The 17,490-nt window shown below is 37.0% G+C and overlaps 1 protein-coding gene across 8 annotated transcripts in view; it reads left to right on the forward strand.

Annotated features, from left to right (window-relative positions):
• ATP11C (ATPase phospholipid transporting 11C (ATP11C blood group)) overlaps positions 1-17,490 on the forward strand; it is a 144,095-nt gene that overhangs the window by 86,291 nt on the left and 40,314 nt on the right. For 7 of the 8 annotated variants that reach the window (XM_081126277.1, XM_081126279.1, XM_081126283.1 and 4 more), the window contains exons 9-19: positions 670-734; positions 1,054-1,135; positions 2,108-2,258; positions 2,848-3,045; positions 7,885-8,046; positions 8,695-8,846; positions 9,882-9,953; positions 11,449-11,522; positions 13,148-13,251; positions 13,690-13,871; positions 15,077-15,340. In XM_081126277.1, coding sequence (XP_080982403.1) covers positions 670-734; positions 1,054-1,135; positions 2,108-2,258; positions 2,848-3,045; positions 7,885-8,046; positions 8,695-8,846; positions 9,882-9,953; positions 11,449-11,522; positions 13,148-13,251; positions 13,690-13,871; positions 15,077-15,340 — 1,506 coding nt within the window. The remainder of the gene's footprint in view (positions 1-669; positions 735-1,053; positions 1,136-2,107; positions 2,259-2,847; positions 3,046-7,884; positions 8,047-8,694; positions 8,847-9,881; positions 9,954-11,448; positions 11,523-13,147; positions 13,252-13,689; positions 13,872-15,076; positions 15,341-17,490) is intronic. The other variant, XM_081126281.1, reaches the window with a different exon arrangement.

Below are 17,490 nucleotides of genomic sequence, written 5' to 3' on the forward strand. Positions count from 1 at the left end.
ATTTTCCTAGGTTGTTCAATGGTACACAGTACTGGCAGTATACCCGGAGAACAGTGATTTAAGGGAGAGTGAGGGTATGGGCAGTGGATAAAATGCTGGGAGAATTACCTGGACTTAAATAAAATGAAAGGCTAATCATTTATAATGAAACATATGTAAAAAGGGATGTATTTTTTCCCTCTTCTATCATTTAGTACCTCAATTTTTCCTCTTGGCCTTCATACTATACTCAAAAGGAAGTAAAAGAAACACCTGGTTGCTCAGTTATCCCCCCCAAAGTTGGGTTAACGCTCCTCTCCATAAATATGTCACTGTGCCTTTTTACCACCTTTGCTTTCCCAGTCTTTTATCTGTCAACTTCTCTTTTTGTGTCTCGCTTTCTGCTGCTTTGTCCTGTTCTTATCTTGCTGTCTATGACTCATAATCCTTTTACCTCTGTGCGTATCCCTTTGCCTCTGTGTTGCTGGCTACTCCTGTACTGTGCTTTTATCTGTGCTGTACCCTCAAGTAACTTCCAAGGGAAGGGTTTTTCAGTTTGTCCTGGGGAGTAAGCATGTGATATAAGTAGACAGATTCATTCTCAACCCAGGACATAGGTGTGTGGGCAAAATGTTGATGGTTCTATTTATTTGGCTGTTTGGATAAGCTGTGTTCATTTTTTTTATTTAGGTCTTTGGGACCCGAAAATCTCTTGTTGAAAGGAGCTACACTAAAAAATACCAAGAAGATATATGGTGAACAATTTTTAAGATACACTTATCAGAAATATGCATTATAAAGCCTGTGTATAAATAGTACATGTTAAAAATTGAACACAGACAACTGCCATTTAATTTAAGCCTATTTTTAGGTGTTGGGAATTTGTAAGATGGTAAACTAACTTGAAATATGATAAATTATGTAGAATTAAAATGATACTATAAATGATATATTAACTGGTGAATAGAAGAGAGTTTAAAATTCCTACTTTTAAAGGATGCAAAAAATTGATAGATCCAGCTGGTTGGGGAGCTTGTTTTGACTTAATTTTCATTTTATTCTTTTATTCCTTAGGAGTTGCTGTTTACACTGGAATGGAAACCAAAATGGCTTTGAACTACCAAGGGAAATCTCAGAAACGTTCTGCTGTTGAAAAGTTAGTATGCACCACAATTTCTTTAGTTATTGAATTGAAGTAGTTACTTCTCAGTAATTCCAGTAAGAACCATAATGAAAAAACAACATCAATTATAATAGCAGCTACCATTTTGAGTACTTTTTATGTTCCAGAAACTGTGCTCAATGATTTCTGTTTCTGATTTGATTTAACCCTCTGAGCAGCTTTGTGGAGTAATTCCTGTTAGCGTGTTCTCTTTACAGATGAAGAAATCATCAAAGAGATAAGTGACTTTCCTAAGCTCACATCGCTATTCAGAGGCAGAGTTTAGTTGAAATATAAATTTATTTCCTTTGCTTCTGGATAATGGTTTGCGTTGTATAGTTGCTATATGTAAGGAGGATCTACAACATAGATAATAGTCTCCAGGCAAATGTTGAATTGGTACCTGGTAGACCCTCAAGCCAGTTGCCATTGGCATGGACCTAGCTATTGTCAGCATGGATATCCGGTACATCAGTGACACCCTCTTCATAGGTCTACTTTCAGACTAAAAGAATCCACGCTAAGCTTGAGGATTGTACATTTGCTTTTCCACCCTCTACTCCAGATCTTTAGGATTCAGGGAAACAGAGACAACCTACTCCTTCTATAAGGGTTGAGTAGGTAATGGGTGTGTGTGTGTGTGTGTGTGTGTGTGTGTGTGTGTGTGTCCGTGTCCGTCCCCTGTCACTTTATACGATCCTTACTAAAGGTGCATTAAGCTAGTCAGCCATTGCACTTTGGGTAGCATTGGTGACCAACAAACAGGTCAGGACTGGCTTTTCCATTTTACCACTTGAGAGTAATGCTTCAGCGTGATAACCGAGGTTCTTGCATACATACAGGCTTGTGCTGTGGTTACACATCATATGCAGGAGAAGCTTTAGAAAACTGAATGGTTTAAGTTATATCTGGTTGATATCTTAAGTAATTAGATGGTTTTTCAGTCCATAATATCTTATTTTTCAGGTCCATTAATCTCTTCTTGATTGTGTATTTATCTATCTTGCTGACCAAAGCTGCAGTATGCACTATTCTAAAGTATGTTTGGCAAAATACCCCATATAATGATGAACCTTGGTATAACCAAAAGACCCAGAAAGAGCGGGATACTTTTAAGGTAATTTGTTTTATGCTAAACATTTTAACTAGCACTTTGTTACCATGCCATCCTTTATTGAAATGCTGCTTAGATTAATGATACCTTTTGTTGGTTTCTGGGTTCTCTCTTGGTTGTATGGTAGCCCTAAGCCATTAAAATAGTTAAGTTTTAGAGTTTTATTTTGTTTTAATTTAGGCTTCTACGCTTGTTTTTAGCTCTTAAGAGTTTTAAACAATTGGGGCAATAAGCTGGCACGTTAATATAATATGAGCTTGTGATATATCATGCAAGTAGCGTAATGAATGCCTACATATAAACTTTGCTCCTACATTCCTAGCTTGGTGTGGGAGGAGCAGACAGTGTAAGGAAGTGAAAAAGTATGGAGTCAAAAGGTACATTCACTGAAGAATAATGACAAAATTGAGGGTGTTTTCACATACTGTGATAATTCTGACCAATGATATAGTGTCTTTGGGAAGTTTTTTATGGTAGCAAGAGCAGTGCTTTTAGCATTGAAATAAAAAGATAGAAAGTTAACTAGTTCCTTATATTACATTTGTTTAATGGAACTGTACATCTAATTAGCATGAACTTTTTTTTGTTTTAGGTTTTGAAAATGTTCACCGACTTCCTATCATTTATGGTTCTGTTCAACTTTATTATTCCTGTCTCCATGTATGTCACAGTAGAAATGCAGAAATTCTTGGGCTCCTTCTTCATTTCATGGGATAAGGATTTTTATGATGAAGAAATTGATGAAGGAGCCCTGGTTAACACATCAGACCTTAATGAAGAACTTGGTCAGGTTAGAACTTATTTTTACTTAAAATAAGTTAACATAGTTAAAATATCTTTTCCTGTAGTCTGGATTACCAATTATGGGACCATACCATGTTTGGGAATGTGATTTAAAGAAAAAAAAATTTTAAACAGACATACAATGAAGGCAAGCAGTGTTGTCACAGCTATAGCATCAGTTATTTTGCTGGCATTTTTGAGAAAGATCCCAATATGTATTGAATTTCAATGTTACAGAAATTTTCTTTAAAACTTGGTGATGTTAGATTATGAGTTATTGCTTTGGAACAGGAAACATGTAGTCCTCATCACCAACTATAACTATTTGGGGATAGAATACAGGGTACTAAATAAAGCTATTTTATAAATGCATTTTGTTCCATAAACTAGAATGACCAGAGCTGTCCTATTGACATTTTCTTAGTACATTTCTGGTCAGATGGAATATAGACCTAGAAAGCAGTTGTTTATTCCAGTTCAAAAATTTAAATGAACAGAAAATGTGAAGGCGTGCACTTCTCAAAGTGCTTTTTGTTTCATATACTAGTGTAGCCCAGGCTATGACCTTGTTTCTAAATCAGGTGCATTTGTTTTCCAATGTAATGCAGTCTAGCTGTAATTCAAGTGATCACTCCTAGGTGCTTTTCTTACCAGTATTGAGAGAGTTTTTCCCTTTGCCTGAATTTACTGTGTGTCATATAATGATCTTCACAAGCTGAGGAAAATTTTTGGCTACATTTAATTCTCATGATATTTAGAATGGCAGGGATGTGGAAATGTTACTTCTGTGACTGTGAGATGCAAATTCAGTTAATGGAACTGTGGGCTGAAACAAAGCCTCAGACTTGTTTTAAATGGTGCCATTTTGCATCTACACATCAAAACTCTCTTCCTGAATTTAGATCCCTTCCGCCACCACTCTGTTTCTGTCATTTACACGGCCTTTACCTAAACCAAAGTACCCTCGACAACTACAGTCACAAGAGTGAAAGAACTCTCCAGATATAATTTTGTTGAAACTTGACCTCAGGACTCCAGGATCCCAAACCATGGAATCTGCATCCCACAGTGATACTGAGTCACTAAGAATACAACAAGGAATGAATGAATGAATGAATGAATGAATGAATGAATGAATGAATACTTTCCCCTCAGATATTCCCAGAAGATTTTTTTGTAAGTGACTTCAGCTGCGATAGCTGACCTTAGCCTTTTTAAACCAGAGGTTTTCATCCAGGGACAGAGCTATATGAGTAGAACTATTCTAGTCCCTATAAAAGTCATAAATTTGTAGCATTTTTGCATGAAAAACAAAAATTAAGTTAAAAAACCCACCTCTGGTGAACTTTTCCCTGACAGCTGATTTAGTTGAGGAGATTTAGTGCCTAGCTGTATAAATTAACCTACCCAAAGATGAACTTGGCTAGCTAGCCCGAGGCTACTGCAAATAAAACAGCCAATCTTCCACATGTGATACCTAATGCCCACCAGAGACAGGCAGGATATCCAGGCCAGGTTCCACTAGAAGAGACTCTTATCTCTCAGATCTCCACCTCCGCAGATTCCATGTTTCCTACGGGAATGTAATCCCTATCATTTAGACTGTATTCACACTGCAGAAAGTAAAGTGGAGCTTTGGGGAATGATCTGGTAAATTTGATTAGTGAAAAGAAACTGTAGTCTTCATTTCATCCAGCACTTCTTTCTCCAACCAAAACCTGCTTTTCTGGGTATGATTATCATTTAGTTAATATAGCCAGACCACCACCTCAATTTATACAGTGAAAAAAACAATTTGCCATCATTAGCAGATAATATATGTCAAAGCAACCCGAATGAAAATGCAAAGGAGTCTTGAAATAGTTTCTTAGGTCATTTAGCTTTCAATGGAATGGGACACACAAAATGAAATATAATCAATTTCCTCTCTAATGAATCATAGTTTAAGATGTATAGGGCTTTTTTAAAAAAATACGTATATATTTATTGATTTCAGAGAGAGGAAAGGAGAGGGAGAGAGAGAGATAGAAACATCAATGATGGGAGAGTCATTGATTGAGCCCACAACCCGGGCATGTGCCCTGACCAGGAATCGAACCCTGATCTCCTGGATCCTAGGTCGACGCTCAACCACTGAGCCACTCCCGGCTGAGCTGTAGGGCTTTTTATGTTGCTGAAAACAGTGTCAGTTCTCATCAACATCATTGCAAACACTTCCTTAACTCTTTTAAAGTGACCTACGTTGGTATTTTTAAAAATAGAAAGATATATTTACAACAGTGTGTGACTTGAGAAACAAAAAGAAGTAGACTACTCGGTTCAGTTGGAAAGGGATTGGTCTTTTTTTATGATCAGACATCAGTCTTTTAGACAACCAAATGGTTTCAGCCAATCTTGGAAAAAAACCTGTGGGGATAGCCTCCTTTGTATCTATTCCTAGTCTTGCAGCTATGCCTAATGTTGTGTCTGAGTATATACTCTGATTCCAACAATTCAGTCCAGTGCTATGTATTGAGCTTCTGTGTATGTAGGATATATTCTTGGTACTGAGGTTACTATTATAAAGTAAACAAGAAACCCTCAAATTTTTCACAATTTAGTTGGGAAAACACATCATACCTAACTATAGCAATGTGATCATAATAATTGAGAAAAATTAGGGAATGTGGGATGAAGGAAAGAGTTCAGTACTGTGTAATTTTGCTCAAGTCAACAGCAGTGACAATCAACATCTCTGTAACACATCATAGTTTATAAACATATTTATTGTTGAGCTTTATTTTGTATTCTTTATAGCCTTGTGCAGCAGGTTTAGATATTTAAGGTTAATACTTAAAGTTCAGAGAGATGAAGAGATTTTTCCCAAGATAACAAAGTTAGTAGATGCTGGAGCCAAGACTCCATTCCAAGTGTTCCATTAGGTTGAATTGTATGAACATTGTTGACCAATTTTGAACTATGAAAGGCAATTTCTTGTGTTCAACCTTTAGTTCAGGGTTTTTTCTACCTTAGAACACCTATCTCATTTTAGGCTTTCTATCCATAAAGGATGGGTTTGAGCGTATTGATAGAGAGGGTTCTTTTTAGCTGGTTTAAACCCACCACTAAAGAGGAAGAGGCTGTTGAGAGTCAGAGGCAAGCAGCAGGCTCTCACTCTTTAGCCCTCTCTCTCTCCCTTAAATATGAGAATACATACTTTTCAATAATAGCCAATCCTCTCCTCCCTCTTTCCTGAGTATAGGGTATGTATTAGAGCAGTGATTCTCAAAGGAGGATCCAGGAACCAGCAGCAGTAACACCACCTGATAAATTACTAGAAATTCACATTAACTGCCCCTGCCCCAGAGCTACTGAATTAGAAACTGAGGGGATAGAGCCCATCAATGTGAGTTTCAACAAGCCCTCCACATAAGTGCAAAGCACACTACAGTTTGATAATTACTATATTAGGGTATAGTTTGTTGGCCTTTACCCGTGAAAATAATTGCACAGAGAGCCATACTGCAGAACCTATTATATATTGGCAAACAATTGCACTTTATATTTTTAAAATTACCACCTTTGACCCTCATAAAAGATTTCTTAATGGGTTAAGCCCCACCGTAGTATAGGAGGTGCTACAACCCAGGACAACCTTTAGGGGAAATTGAAGGTTGATAATTTTGATCAGAAAAAAAAAGCCCCAAAGACTTCGATTTAACTAGGAAAAAAACCTAACAACACAGGAATCATACCACTTGGATTAATTTAAAGAGGGAATTCAAACTTGGCCGGCTAAGAGGAAGAAAAGGAAGATTGGAATGCTGTATTGGTACCGTGCTGCTACCGTGAAAAGCTTTGAAAAATAATTAGAAAGCAACTATTGCTGAAGTTCATCTTTCTCCCTTACACAATAGAAACCTTAATCTTGTGCTTATGCTTGTTCCTGTCAGCCCATAATTTTAACTATTTAAGCATAAATTGCCAAAAGGAGATAAAATTGTGTGTTTCCAAAAGCCAGATGTTATAAATAGAAGAGAGATAAAAACTGAGATAAAGTGGAAATGCTCAAAATGACTTACTTTACATGGAAAATTTACTTCATAGTTTTTCCCCCCCCATTATTTATGAAAGTATGCTTATATTGTACTTGAACCTATCATAAAATTCAGTGCTTTTTTTGTTTGTTTGGAAACTTTTTTGAGGCGTATCTGAAAATCTACATAGTATGTGGAAAGAAATTTCAATTCTGTTTTTGATCATTATTGACTTAATGTGTCTCTTAAGTAACTTAACTTTATTATTTCCCCTGTCCCAACTGTATTCTGTAACTCTTATGCATATTATGTGAAACAATGCATTTTACTTCAATCCGATGTATTTATAGAATATTTTACTTTTTAAGGAAAAGTTTTATTATATCCCAGTTAGTTTAGGTTCCTATCAAGTGTATGTATATATTTGTGTGTGCATGTGTGCACGCATATGCGGGCATAAAATAAGTGTCAGTGTATTCTTGTTTCTGACTTGGAAAATTGGTTTTCTTATGTAACTTCTTTACATCAAAATGGGTAGGTGTTAAATTGAAGGGTTTTTACTTTGATAAAATAGTCACATTCTTCCTTCCTATTAATCTTCTGTGTTTGAATAGGTCTACTTTAGACATGTGATACTGTTTCAGTGTCTTAAAAATACTCGTTCATTTCTCATTCATTTGATAATATTGCTTCTGTAGTTACCTGACATTTGACAAGAAGTCTTAGAAAAGATATTTTCTATGGATACAAAAATTGCTCTGCCTTATACCCAACTAAAAATTAATCACACTGAACAAAGTTAAAATGTACTTTTGTGTCCTTGTTTTTAGGTGGACTATGTATTTACAGATAAAACTGGAACACTCACTGAAAACAGCATGGAATTCATTGAATGCTGCATAGATGGGCACAAGTATAAAGGTGTAATTCAGGAAACTGATGGACTCTCTCAAACTGATGGACCCTTAACATATTTTGATAAAGCAGATAAGGTGGCATTTTCTGCATTACCATTTTACCTTGAGAAATCAGTCTGTGTATGCATGTGTTACCCCTGCATAGTGGAAATGAGGAATTTTAGCCTATGACAGACTTTTGAATAACCATTTGTTTCTTCTCTCATTTCACCTTTCTTGTTTTACTAACACCTCTGGAATTTTTTAAACAAGTAGAATTATGGGAAATTGCATTTGGGTAAAACTTTCACTTCCCTGTCTGTGCGATTGTCTTTAAAATATGAGCTGTTCCAAGAATGATACCTATTCAAATCATTCAAGTCCCAGGAGTGTCTAGGCACTAAATGAACCAGAGTCTCCCTGCCCCTGAGGTATTGCCAGATTGTGAATTAGATACAGAATGAACTCTTTTCGACCACGAAGATGTCACTGCTTTGGTATTAGGTGGCACTACACTAACCCAAATGTGTTAACACAGCCCCTACTCCGTATGTTAGCTGGGAACCAGGAATGCTGTTAGGCACTAGGAGGATATATAGCCCAATTGAGTATTAAGAATTTATAAATTTCTGCTAACTCAGTTTGCTAGAGGTTATAACTTTCACAGTATCTTTTCTCTGTTCACAGACTAGTTACCAAGTGATCAAAGTGAAAATAATGGTCGGTTTTTTTTCCTGTTAACAGAGTCGAGAAGAGCTCTTTCTGCGTGCCTTGTGTTTATGCCATACTGTAGAAATTAAAACAAATGATGCTGTTGATGGAGCTACAGAATCAGCTGAATTAACGTATGTGGCCTCTTCACCAGATGAAATAGCTCTGGTGAAAGGAGCTAAAAAGTAAGCACTTACATTATTCTAGGTCAATAAGTTCTAGAGATCTTTACAGTGCTGTACCTATAGTTGACAATACAGTGTTTTAGCTGTACAGTACCATACCTATAGTTAACAATATAGTATTTTAGCACTTCAGAATTTGTTCAGAGGGTAGATCTCACGTTAAGTGTTCTTAGCACAAACAACAACAACAAAAGACACAAGGAAACTTTGAGAGGTGTTGGATATGTCTCTTATCTAGATTGTGGTGATAGTATCACGGGTGTTTGCATGTGTCCAAATTTATCAAATTGCATACATTAAATATGGAGTTGTTTGTATATCAGTTATATCTCAATAAAGCTGTTTTCAAACCCTGAGATAAGTTGTAGAGAAATACATTCGCATTCTTGAAGAGTGAAAAAAGTGAAACACTTCCTGTACTTGTCCTGAGAAAGTGAACTCACAGGACAGGAGTTATTTTTTTTCCCCTCTGTTTGCTTCAATAACCTTATCTTATAAATATACTTGTTCTTTAATAAAAAGTCAGACTCCTTTATCTGAAAATTTATGAAAAATTTCCAAACCCTAACCAATTAAGAGCGAAAAGAAAATAGTAATGCATAGATATAACTTGCAGTACTCTTCATGGATACCAGCCAGAAATCTAAACATTCCTGTTATATTTTGCAGATCATAACAGCGGCCACTTTTTGTACAACACATGTTATTTATGAAGTGCTCCCAGCAATTTTGCCATCATTTGATAATGACAGTCCCATTTTACCCATGAGGCCCAAGATGATTAAGTGACTAAAAGGTCACCCAGTATGTTAGTTACAGAATTGGAATTACAAATTGCCTCTTTTTTGGTTACAATTTGTGATTGGGCATTGACTTGCTGTGTGTTATCTTCTCAGCCAATAAAGGGAAATACAGGTATAGATTGAGATTATATGAAAGAGAAGAAAACAATAAAAGGTTTCAAGTAACCCCAGTGCAAAGGAAATAAATCATTCTTTAGAGATATACAAATGTCTTTTTTATTGTTTTTGACAGGTATGGGTTCACATTTTTAGGAATTCACAATGGCCATATGAGAGTAGAGAACCAAAGAAAAGAAATAGAAGAGTAAGTAAAACTGTGTATTTGTCACCTCTTAACCCCATAGTCAACCTTAATTGAATCTAGTAAGGACAGCAAAGGAAACTGATTGCATTTATAAGTGTAGGAGTCTGCTCTCCCAGTTCAGTGTTTTATGTATATGTAGTTGGAGGAGAAAGGCATTTTTCATAGAATGGCAGAAACTGAGATTCGAGGGGGACATGATTCCAGTTTGAGTCACATATGGATCCAGTAGCCTGAATGAGAGTCTGCCTGGACTTTCAGAAATTAAAATACCATTTTAGGTCTCGAACACATGCTACAAGAAAAATTAGTGGGCATGCATGAAACCTTCTGTCTAGAACCCAACCCATAACTGGGATTTCAAGCCCTGCCAATCATGGCAGCTTTGATGTCAGAAGCTTTGTCTTTTTCTAGATGCTCAGGGTTGAGCCTCAGGGCAAGTACTCTAATGCATTAGTGTCTTTCCCTACAGAGATCCCAAGGAACAAAGTCACTTTGGCTTAATAGCAGATTTGAATTAGGCTCTGTGATTAATTTAAATTTCTTCATCTGGAATTTAATTACCTGACTTACATTCTGGCCCCCAGCATCTCATGAGACCCATCTCACAAACCTGTAATATATGTAGATGTGCTTGAGGAATGTGTACCTCTGGGGAGAGATGCTTAGAAGCCAGAGGAAGGCTCTTTGGCCTGACTGCCAAAAGCCCAGAGTCATCATCAGTCCAGATTCTAACCAGTTCACAACAGTGCCTCCATCTTTGCCAACACCAAATGAAATGCTACATGCTGATGTTTTATACACATATATCCCAAAACAATGACCTCCTCACTTCCATCAAAAATAAGCTTTGTGATCAACATTTTTAGGTCAAATGCTTATATCCAAGTTGTTTATTTTCAAGAAAATATTTTCTCACATTTTTAAAATAATTAACTTTTATTTTTACCCTTCTGCATCCTTTCATTTGGTTAATACAGCTCAGCCATCCACACACAAATCTGATCATATCATATTCCACTGTTTAAACCCTTCAATGGATTTCTGTTGCTCTTAGGATAAAATCCCAAATCTCTGGCCCACAGTGTTATTCATTTCCCAGCCCCTGCTTACCGCCCTTACTATTCCCCTATCAACTAGCTGTCAAGCCTTAGTAGGCTACTTTATATTGCCCCCCATGGTCCATATGTTATGCTTCTGTGCCTTTGCACATGCTCTTCCCTCTACTCAATGCCAGGCTACCCTTACCATTTTAAGTGACATAATGAGAAGATACAGATACCCCTTACCAACAGTGGTGTCCTCTGGCAGCATGTTCTCAGTGCAGAGGCATTTCACAATGGAAATCACCAGTTGTACACATAACCAGCACACCTTACCCAAAGAGGAGAGTTCTGTTCATTTAAGATGTTTAAATATCTTAAGATGTTTCTCTTGTGTTTTGTTTTTCCCAGTGTGGTCTAGGTATTTTACTTTTCTCATTTTTCTTCTCATAAAGCTATGAACTTCTTCATACCTTAAACTTTGATTCTGACCGCCGTCGTATGAGTGTCATTGTGAGGACTCAAGCAGGTATGCATTTTAAAAAATTGACTTTTTTTCTTTTTCCCTTTTAGATTTATATGTTAATCAACAATTTTAAGAAAGAAAACATTAAATGTATCAGTACATGATTACCTAAGGTTCATGTAAAGCAGTAGCTTTCTTATATGAGAAAGCACATAATGTTCAGTTTGCCAGATTGTCAGTGGCAGAACCCCTGGTATGACAGTGTGTGCCTTTTTTTGGAAACCGAACTCTCATCAGTCCTGGTTGTCCAAACAGGAACTGAAAGGGTGACTTTTGTGTTCCGGGTACTGACCAATCACTGTGATTACTAGCCATAAAGTCCTTGAGTGTAGAGTTGCTGGTTGTCCATCTCTGACCTTCCTCATTCCCCACTGCTTTACACTCCCTGGGAGCCAGTGAGCTAGAGGTAACCAATGGTCGGTCTAGTGTGAAAGAGCATTGTAATTTTACTTCAGCACTCTGGCCTCTTTGACAGAGTAAAGAAGCTTGCTCTTTGCTTGCAAGGGAACCAGTGCCATCATCCCAGGGTTCCCCATATCTGGGAGGGGCCACGGTGGTTGGAATGCCTTCTGCTCGATTTCAGCAAGACTCATGTGGAGAACTCCTGCTTCATTTGCTGGTTCTTGGAAGCCTCTGTATCTGTTTCTGTGTGTGTATGTCTGTCTGCAGGTGTTTTTTTCAAAATATCCTTGATTGATTTCCTAGTAATTTAATTTTTAGCATAAAATCTGTTGCAAATTCCTGAATGTGGGAATGGGAAAGATACGGGCAGACTCTTGAGGGAACATATCTCATTGTATTCATAATTTCTGGTGTGACTGCAAAGTCATGAAAATTATTTCATTATGTGAATGTACAATTTGCTTTATGACTTACACAAATTGGATGTGTGAGAGAAAATGAAAAACAAAACAAAACAGCATTTGAAATACTTGCTGTTTTTACCTGTGCCCATTCACATATGCATTCTATTGCAAATGGTGAGATGTCTCGGGAAGTGGTCTGCCAAGGGCTTTAATCTCAGAGCAACACTGTTATTTTTTAATTTGTTGGATTCTCAGCCTTTTGCCTTACAAGGATGAAGTGTCTTTCTTAATGGTCAGCTGTTACTACTTTCCTGGGTACATGGACTGATATAAAGCTGTACTTGTGCTACCAAGTACAAAGTATTCTCAAGTATTATCTCCAAAGCTGTTCTCAAGTTTATGGTAAAATCTGTCAAACCACTGTTTAAAAGCTAATTTGTATAGTTTAAAATAACTTTATCTCGTTTGAGATTGAGTTTGGTCCTTGACATCTGTAGATGCCACACGTTCTCTTTAGACCATGGTTGACAACATTTTCAAGGATAATTCAGATGCACTTCTTAACTCAAGAACAGTCTTTCATGATTCACTAGAAAGAAGTATTTTAATGGGTGCATGTTGTAAATTCTGAGTTATTATTTGTGTTCATATTGGTCTTAAGAGGTGGTGAATGGCATGTCTCATCCATTTGGGTGAGTATTACAAGGCAGGCTTAGGACACATAACAGCTGGATAGGAGTGTCCACCCTAATAGTCATCTGTTATTAAAGTCCAGTACAAGTCTTAAAATTCTAAGTTGAGTACTTTGGCTTTTTATTTTAGGAGACATACTTCTCTTTTGTAAAGGAGCTGACTCAACAGTTTTCCCCAGGGTGCAAAATCATGAAATTGAGGCAACTAAAGCCCATGTGGAACAAAATGCAATGGTGAGCCTACACCCTTACCCTCAAGAAATCGAGAAATGCTGGGGATGACTGTGTTTATGTGATTGTTATTTAAATATCTGTTTAAGTGAATTTTAGCTTATTTTTATGGTCTATTTTTAGATTTGGAGCTTTAGTAGTAGTGTTACCTTATTTTAATAGAAAACATTATTCTAGAGCAAGTTTCTCTTTAAAATTTGGAGCCTTAACTACTTTTCAAGAATCTTTGTATTATGTTCTGCTTTGTTTTACCCCCATAGATAATTATTTTATTTTGAACTTAATTGAATTTTACCTTTTTAGTTGTAATTTGTTGTTGTTTTTAACTAAAAATATGTCAGAATTTCTCTTCTGTGTGGTAAAAGCAATAGTATTTAAAGATAGTGTTTTTTCCCCCCTATTATTATTTGGATAACTAGAGATCTCCTACTTTGCTTCTAGGATGGGTATCGGACACTTTGTGTAGCCTTTAAAGAAATTGCTCCAGATGATTATGAAAGAATTGACAGACAGCTCATGGAGGCAAAAATGGCCTTACAAGACAGAGAAGAAAAATTGGGAAAGGTTTTTGATGATATTGAGACAAACATGAATTTAATTGGAGCCACTGCAGTGGAAGACAAGTAACTAGAAAATTCTTGTTATTTTAATGATCAGTTATTTAGGGTGGTATCTGTTCAGATTGGTAATTTAGTCTCAAGTTTTAAAATCTTTGATTTTGCTTTGTCTACACACCAGATTTTGAACTATTAGTGGGAATGATTATTAAGTTAATTATTTGTGAGTTAGAAGAATAAATCTGTCATCACTAATGTCTTCTGAATATTTACTAAGCCATCCATTTATTTCTGCAGATATTTATGAAATAATCTTATTAGGTGTAGGGAGCTTTGTGCTGGAAGCATCATTTGAGCTGAGCTGGTGCCTGGTAGCATGGGTAAAATTTTGATAGAGATGAGCAAAGAGGAAATTCAAGGTGTAGAGCAAATAACATGAGAGGTCATTCTAACCTGGTTTAACAGACTAGAGCTTGTTTTTGCATACTTATAAATGATTTGCTTTAACTATATAGGCTGAGCTCTGACAGACATGATTGTAGGGCTTCAGCATTGATCTTCCTGAAAGTTTTAGACCCTTAATATTGTAGAAGTTTTTTAGATATTATAAGTGCCAACTGTGAGACTTAACCAAACAAAAAGTTACAAACATATATTTAGCCACATTGGAAGGTACTGAAATTCTAATGAAATTCATTTAATCTAATTTCATTTTTCTTCTCTTGCCAAAATGAACTCAAAGAAAGTATCAGTCTCCTTTTATCCCCCCCCCTTTAGAATTATGTTTAAATTCTCTTTCTGGATGTTTGGCTTTCCTACTCTTAAAGCTCCTCAGGGATGGGATTCACTAACTTCCCTCAATATTTCATTAGAATGTCTTTCGCCCTTTCTGTTTTGAACCATGTTAAGTATCTGTGTGGTGAGATATAAAATATAATGTAATATGCTAATGTGACTGAATAAAAAATGCTTGGTGAGTTTCTGAACATTTTAGCTAAGAAGGATGATTCTCAAATGTGCCATAGGGTACCAGTTATATCAAGAGATGTCATGAATTTTTCTAAACCTCATTGTTTGAAATACACTTTAATAAGTAAAACTGTGCCAAAGAGAACACTCTCAGAGTAGAGGATACATAAGAAAACCAACTGTGATACCATGTCAGGACTCCAGAATGCTATGAATTGTAAAAATATTCTCTTTAACAAGCCTTCTTGCAGAATCTCTGTCAGGAATTTTCAAGGATAATGAGGTTTCCTTTGCGTTCCCAGGCTACAAGATCAAGCAGCTGAGACCATTGAAGCTCTGCATGCGGCAGGTCTGAAAGTCTGGGTGCTTACTGGAGATAAGATGGAGACAGCCAAATCCACCTGCTATGCCTGCCGCCTTTTCCAAACCAGCACTGAGCTCTTGGAACTGACCACAAAAACCATTGAAGAAAGTGAAAGGAAAGAAGATCGATTACATGAATTGTTGATAGAATACCGTAAGAAGTTGGTGCATGAATTTCCTAAAAGTACTAGAAGCCTTAAAAAGTAAGAAAGTGCATCAGTTTCTTATATTTAGACATTGGTATAGATGTAAATGACAGCTGCTTATGCAGGAAACTCTTTTAATTTGTCATTTTTTGTTTGCAGACATTTTATCCTTGTAAATTGAAACCTTCCCTGAGGATGTGGCTAATGGCCCAGTTGAAATTATTTGGCACTTTCCATCCCTCCTTTAGTTTAAAAGAAAACCCCGCACTTCTCAAGGTTTAGGAAACTAGTTCAGTTTCTTAATGCCTGGGTAGTTAGCATTGATATTCTGGCCTGGTCCCTGTTAAGGAAAAAAACATCTTTCCCAGTCTCTTAAATGGAATGTAATAAAACTGATCTCTAATAGTTTCCATGTATTTTGAGACCCTGGAGCCATTTTTTGTGTGCATTTTCATGTCCCAGAATTCCAAAGGGAACGGAATTCTTGTTGACATGGACACTTTGGCTCTGCTTTCAACTAGCTGCTTAGGAAGAACTTGTGGAACCTAAGAATCTCAAGGAAAGCCACTGATCCACAATAGTTCAATGATACATGTATATTTTCCTATACTTATCATTGACCAAGGCTTATCCTTGTCTAAACCAATTATTGGAATTTACCTTGGCCATAAACAGATCTATTTCTTCTTCAGGAATGCATTTGCACTAAATGCAAAGATAATACTGTTTTCCATTTCTTTTTTTATGTGTTTTTTTATTATTATTGATTTCACAGAGAGGAAGGGATAGAGAGATAGAAGTATCAGTGATGAGAGTCGTTGATTGGCTGCCTCGTGCACGCCCCCTACTGGGGATCGAGCCCACAACCCAGGCATATGCCCTGATCAGGACCTCCTGGTTCATGGGTTGACCCTCAGCCACTGAGCCACACTGGCTGGGCAGGTTCTCGTTTCTTGAGCACACTCTTTGTTCCAAGAACAATGTTAACCACTTTATATAAATATTCTCATTTAATATTCACTACAACCCCGTAAGGCAATCCAATTTTCTTCATTTTACAGATAGGGAAACTAAGGCTTAGAGAGATGAAGTGACTTTTTCAAGATCACAGCGCTAATAAGGGATGGAACAAGTCTATCCAATTCCAGAGCCCATGCTATATCTTTAACAACTGTATTATATTGGCATGCTCATCTCTAGTGTTTAAACACACTTTAAAAATGAATATCCTACATTCATGAGGCTATGGCCAATTCTAAAACAGCCATTGTTCTTCTGATATTTGGTCATCAATGAGAATAAACAGGTTTTTATGATTAATGTTTTCTTCCTTTAGCCAAATGATACTTACTAAAGACAGTCCAAAGTACATGCATTTTACTTGTCCATTTGTCTTAGTTTGCTTGGGGCTACCATAGCAAAATACTACAGACTGGGTGGCTTATACAGTGGAAAATAATTTCTCACATCTAGTGTGGTCCCTCTTTCTAGCTTGCAGAAAGCTGCCTTCTCACTGTGTCCTTACATTGCAGAGAGAGGGGATGCTCCGGTGTCTGACTTCCTCTTATAAGGGCACTGATCCTATCATAAGGGTTCCACCTCATGACTTTATTTAAACCCAAGTATCTCCCAAAGGCTCCATCTCCAAATACCATCACATTGGGGGTTAGGGCTTCAAAATAGGACTTGGTGGGGGACACAATTCAATTCATAGCATCATTCAGCAGCTCTGGGGCACTTTTATAAAAGCCAGGGCTTTTGGAAAACTTAACTCATCAGCTCAGAACATTTCCTCTTCCTGGCTCATCTGTTTAGAGTTGTGTGGGTGCAGTCTTTTCCCAAGTTACATAGGTGTCAGATCTAAAATCACCTCTGCCAGTTTCTGCTTCTTTGTCCCTTCCACTTCAGATCAGCCACCAAGCCTTATCCATGTTCTCATTTTCACCAGTAGTGCTTCACATAAGATTTTGTAGCAACCCATGCCTCAAATTCTTTAAGCTCCTCTGCCAGACAAGTGGTCCTTAAGTGTAAAGTACTGCCTATATCACATTCCTGCTCGGAAACCTTTAGTGGTTCTCCATTACCCACAGAGTCAGTTTGCACCAAAGGCCTCAAGTGGCATTTTCAATTTACACCGTTTCAGATATCACACCTCAGAAAGAACCCACCATTCTTCCTGTGTATTTATTGTCCCAATCACTGGATAG

The sequence above is a fragment of the Miniopterus schreibersii genome (genome assembly GCF_964146895.1).
Source record: "Miniopterus schreibersii genome assembly, chromosome: X".
Classification (NCBI taxonomy): domain Eukaryota; kingdom Metazoa; phylum Chordata; class Mammalia; order Chiroptera; family Miniopteridae; genus Miniopterus; species Miniopterus schreibersii.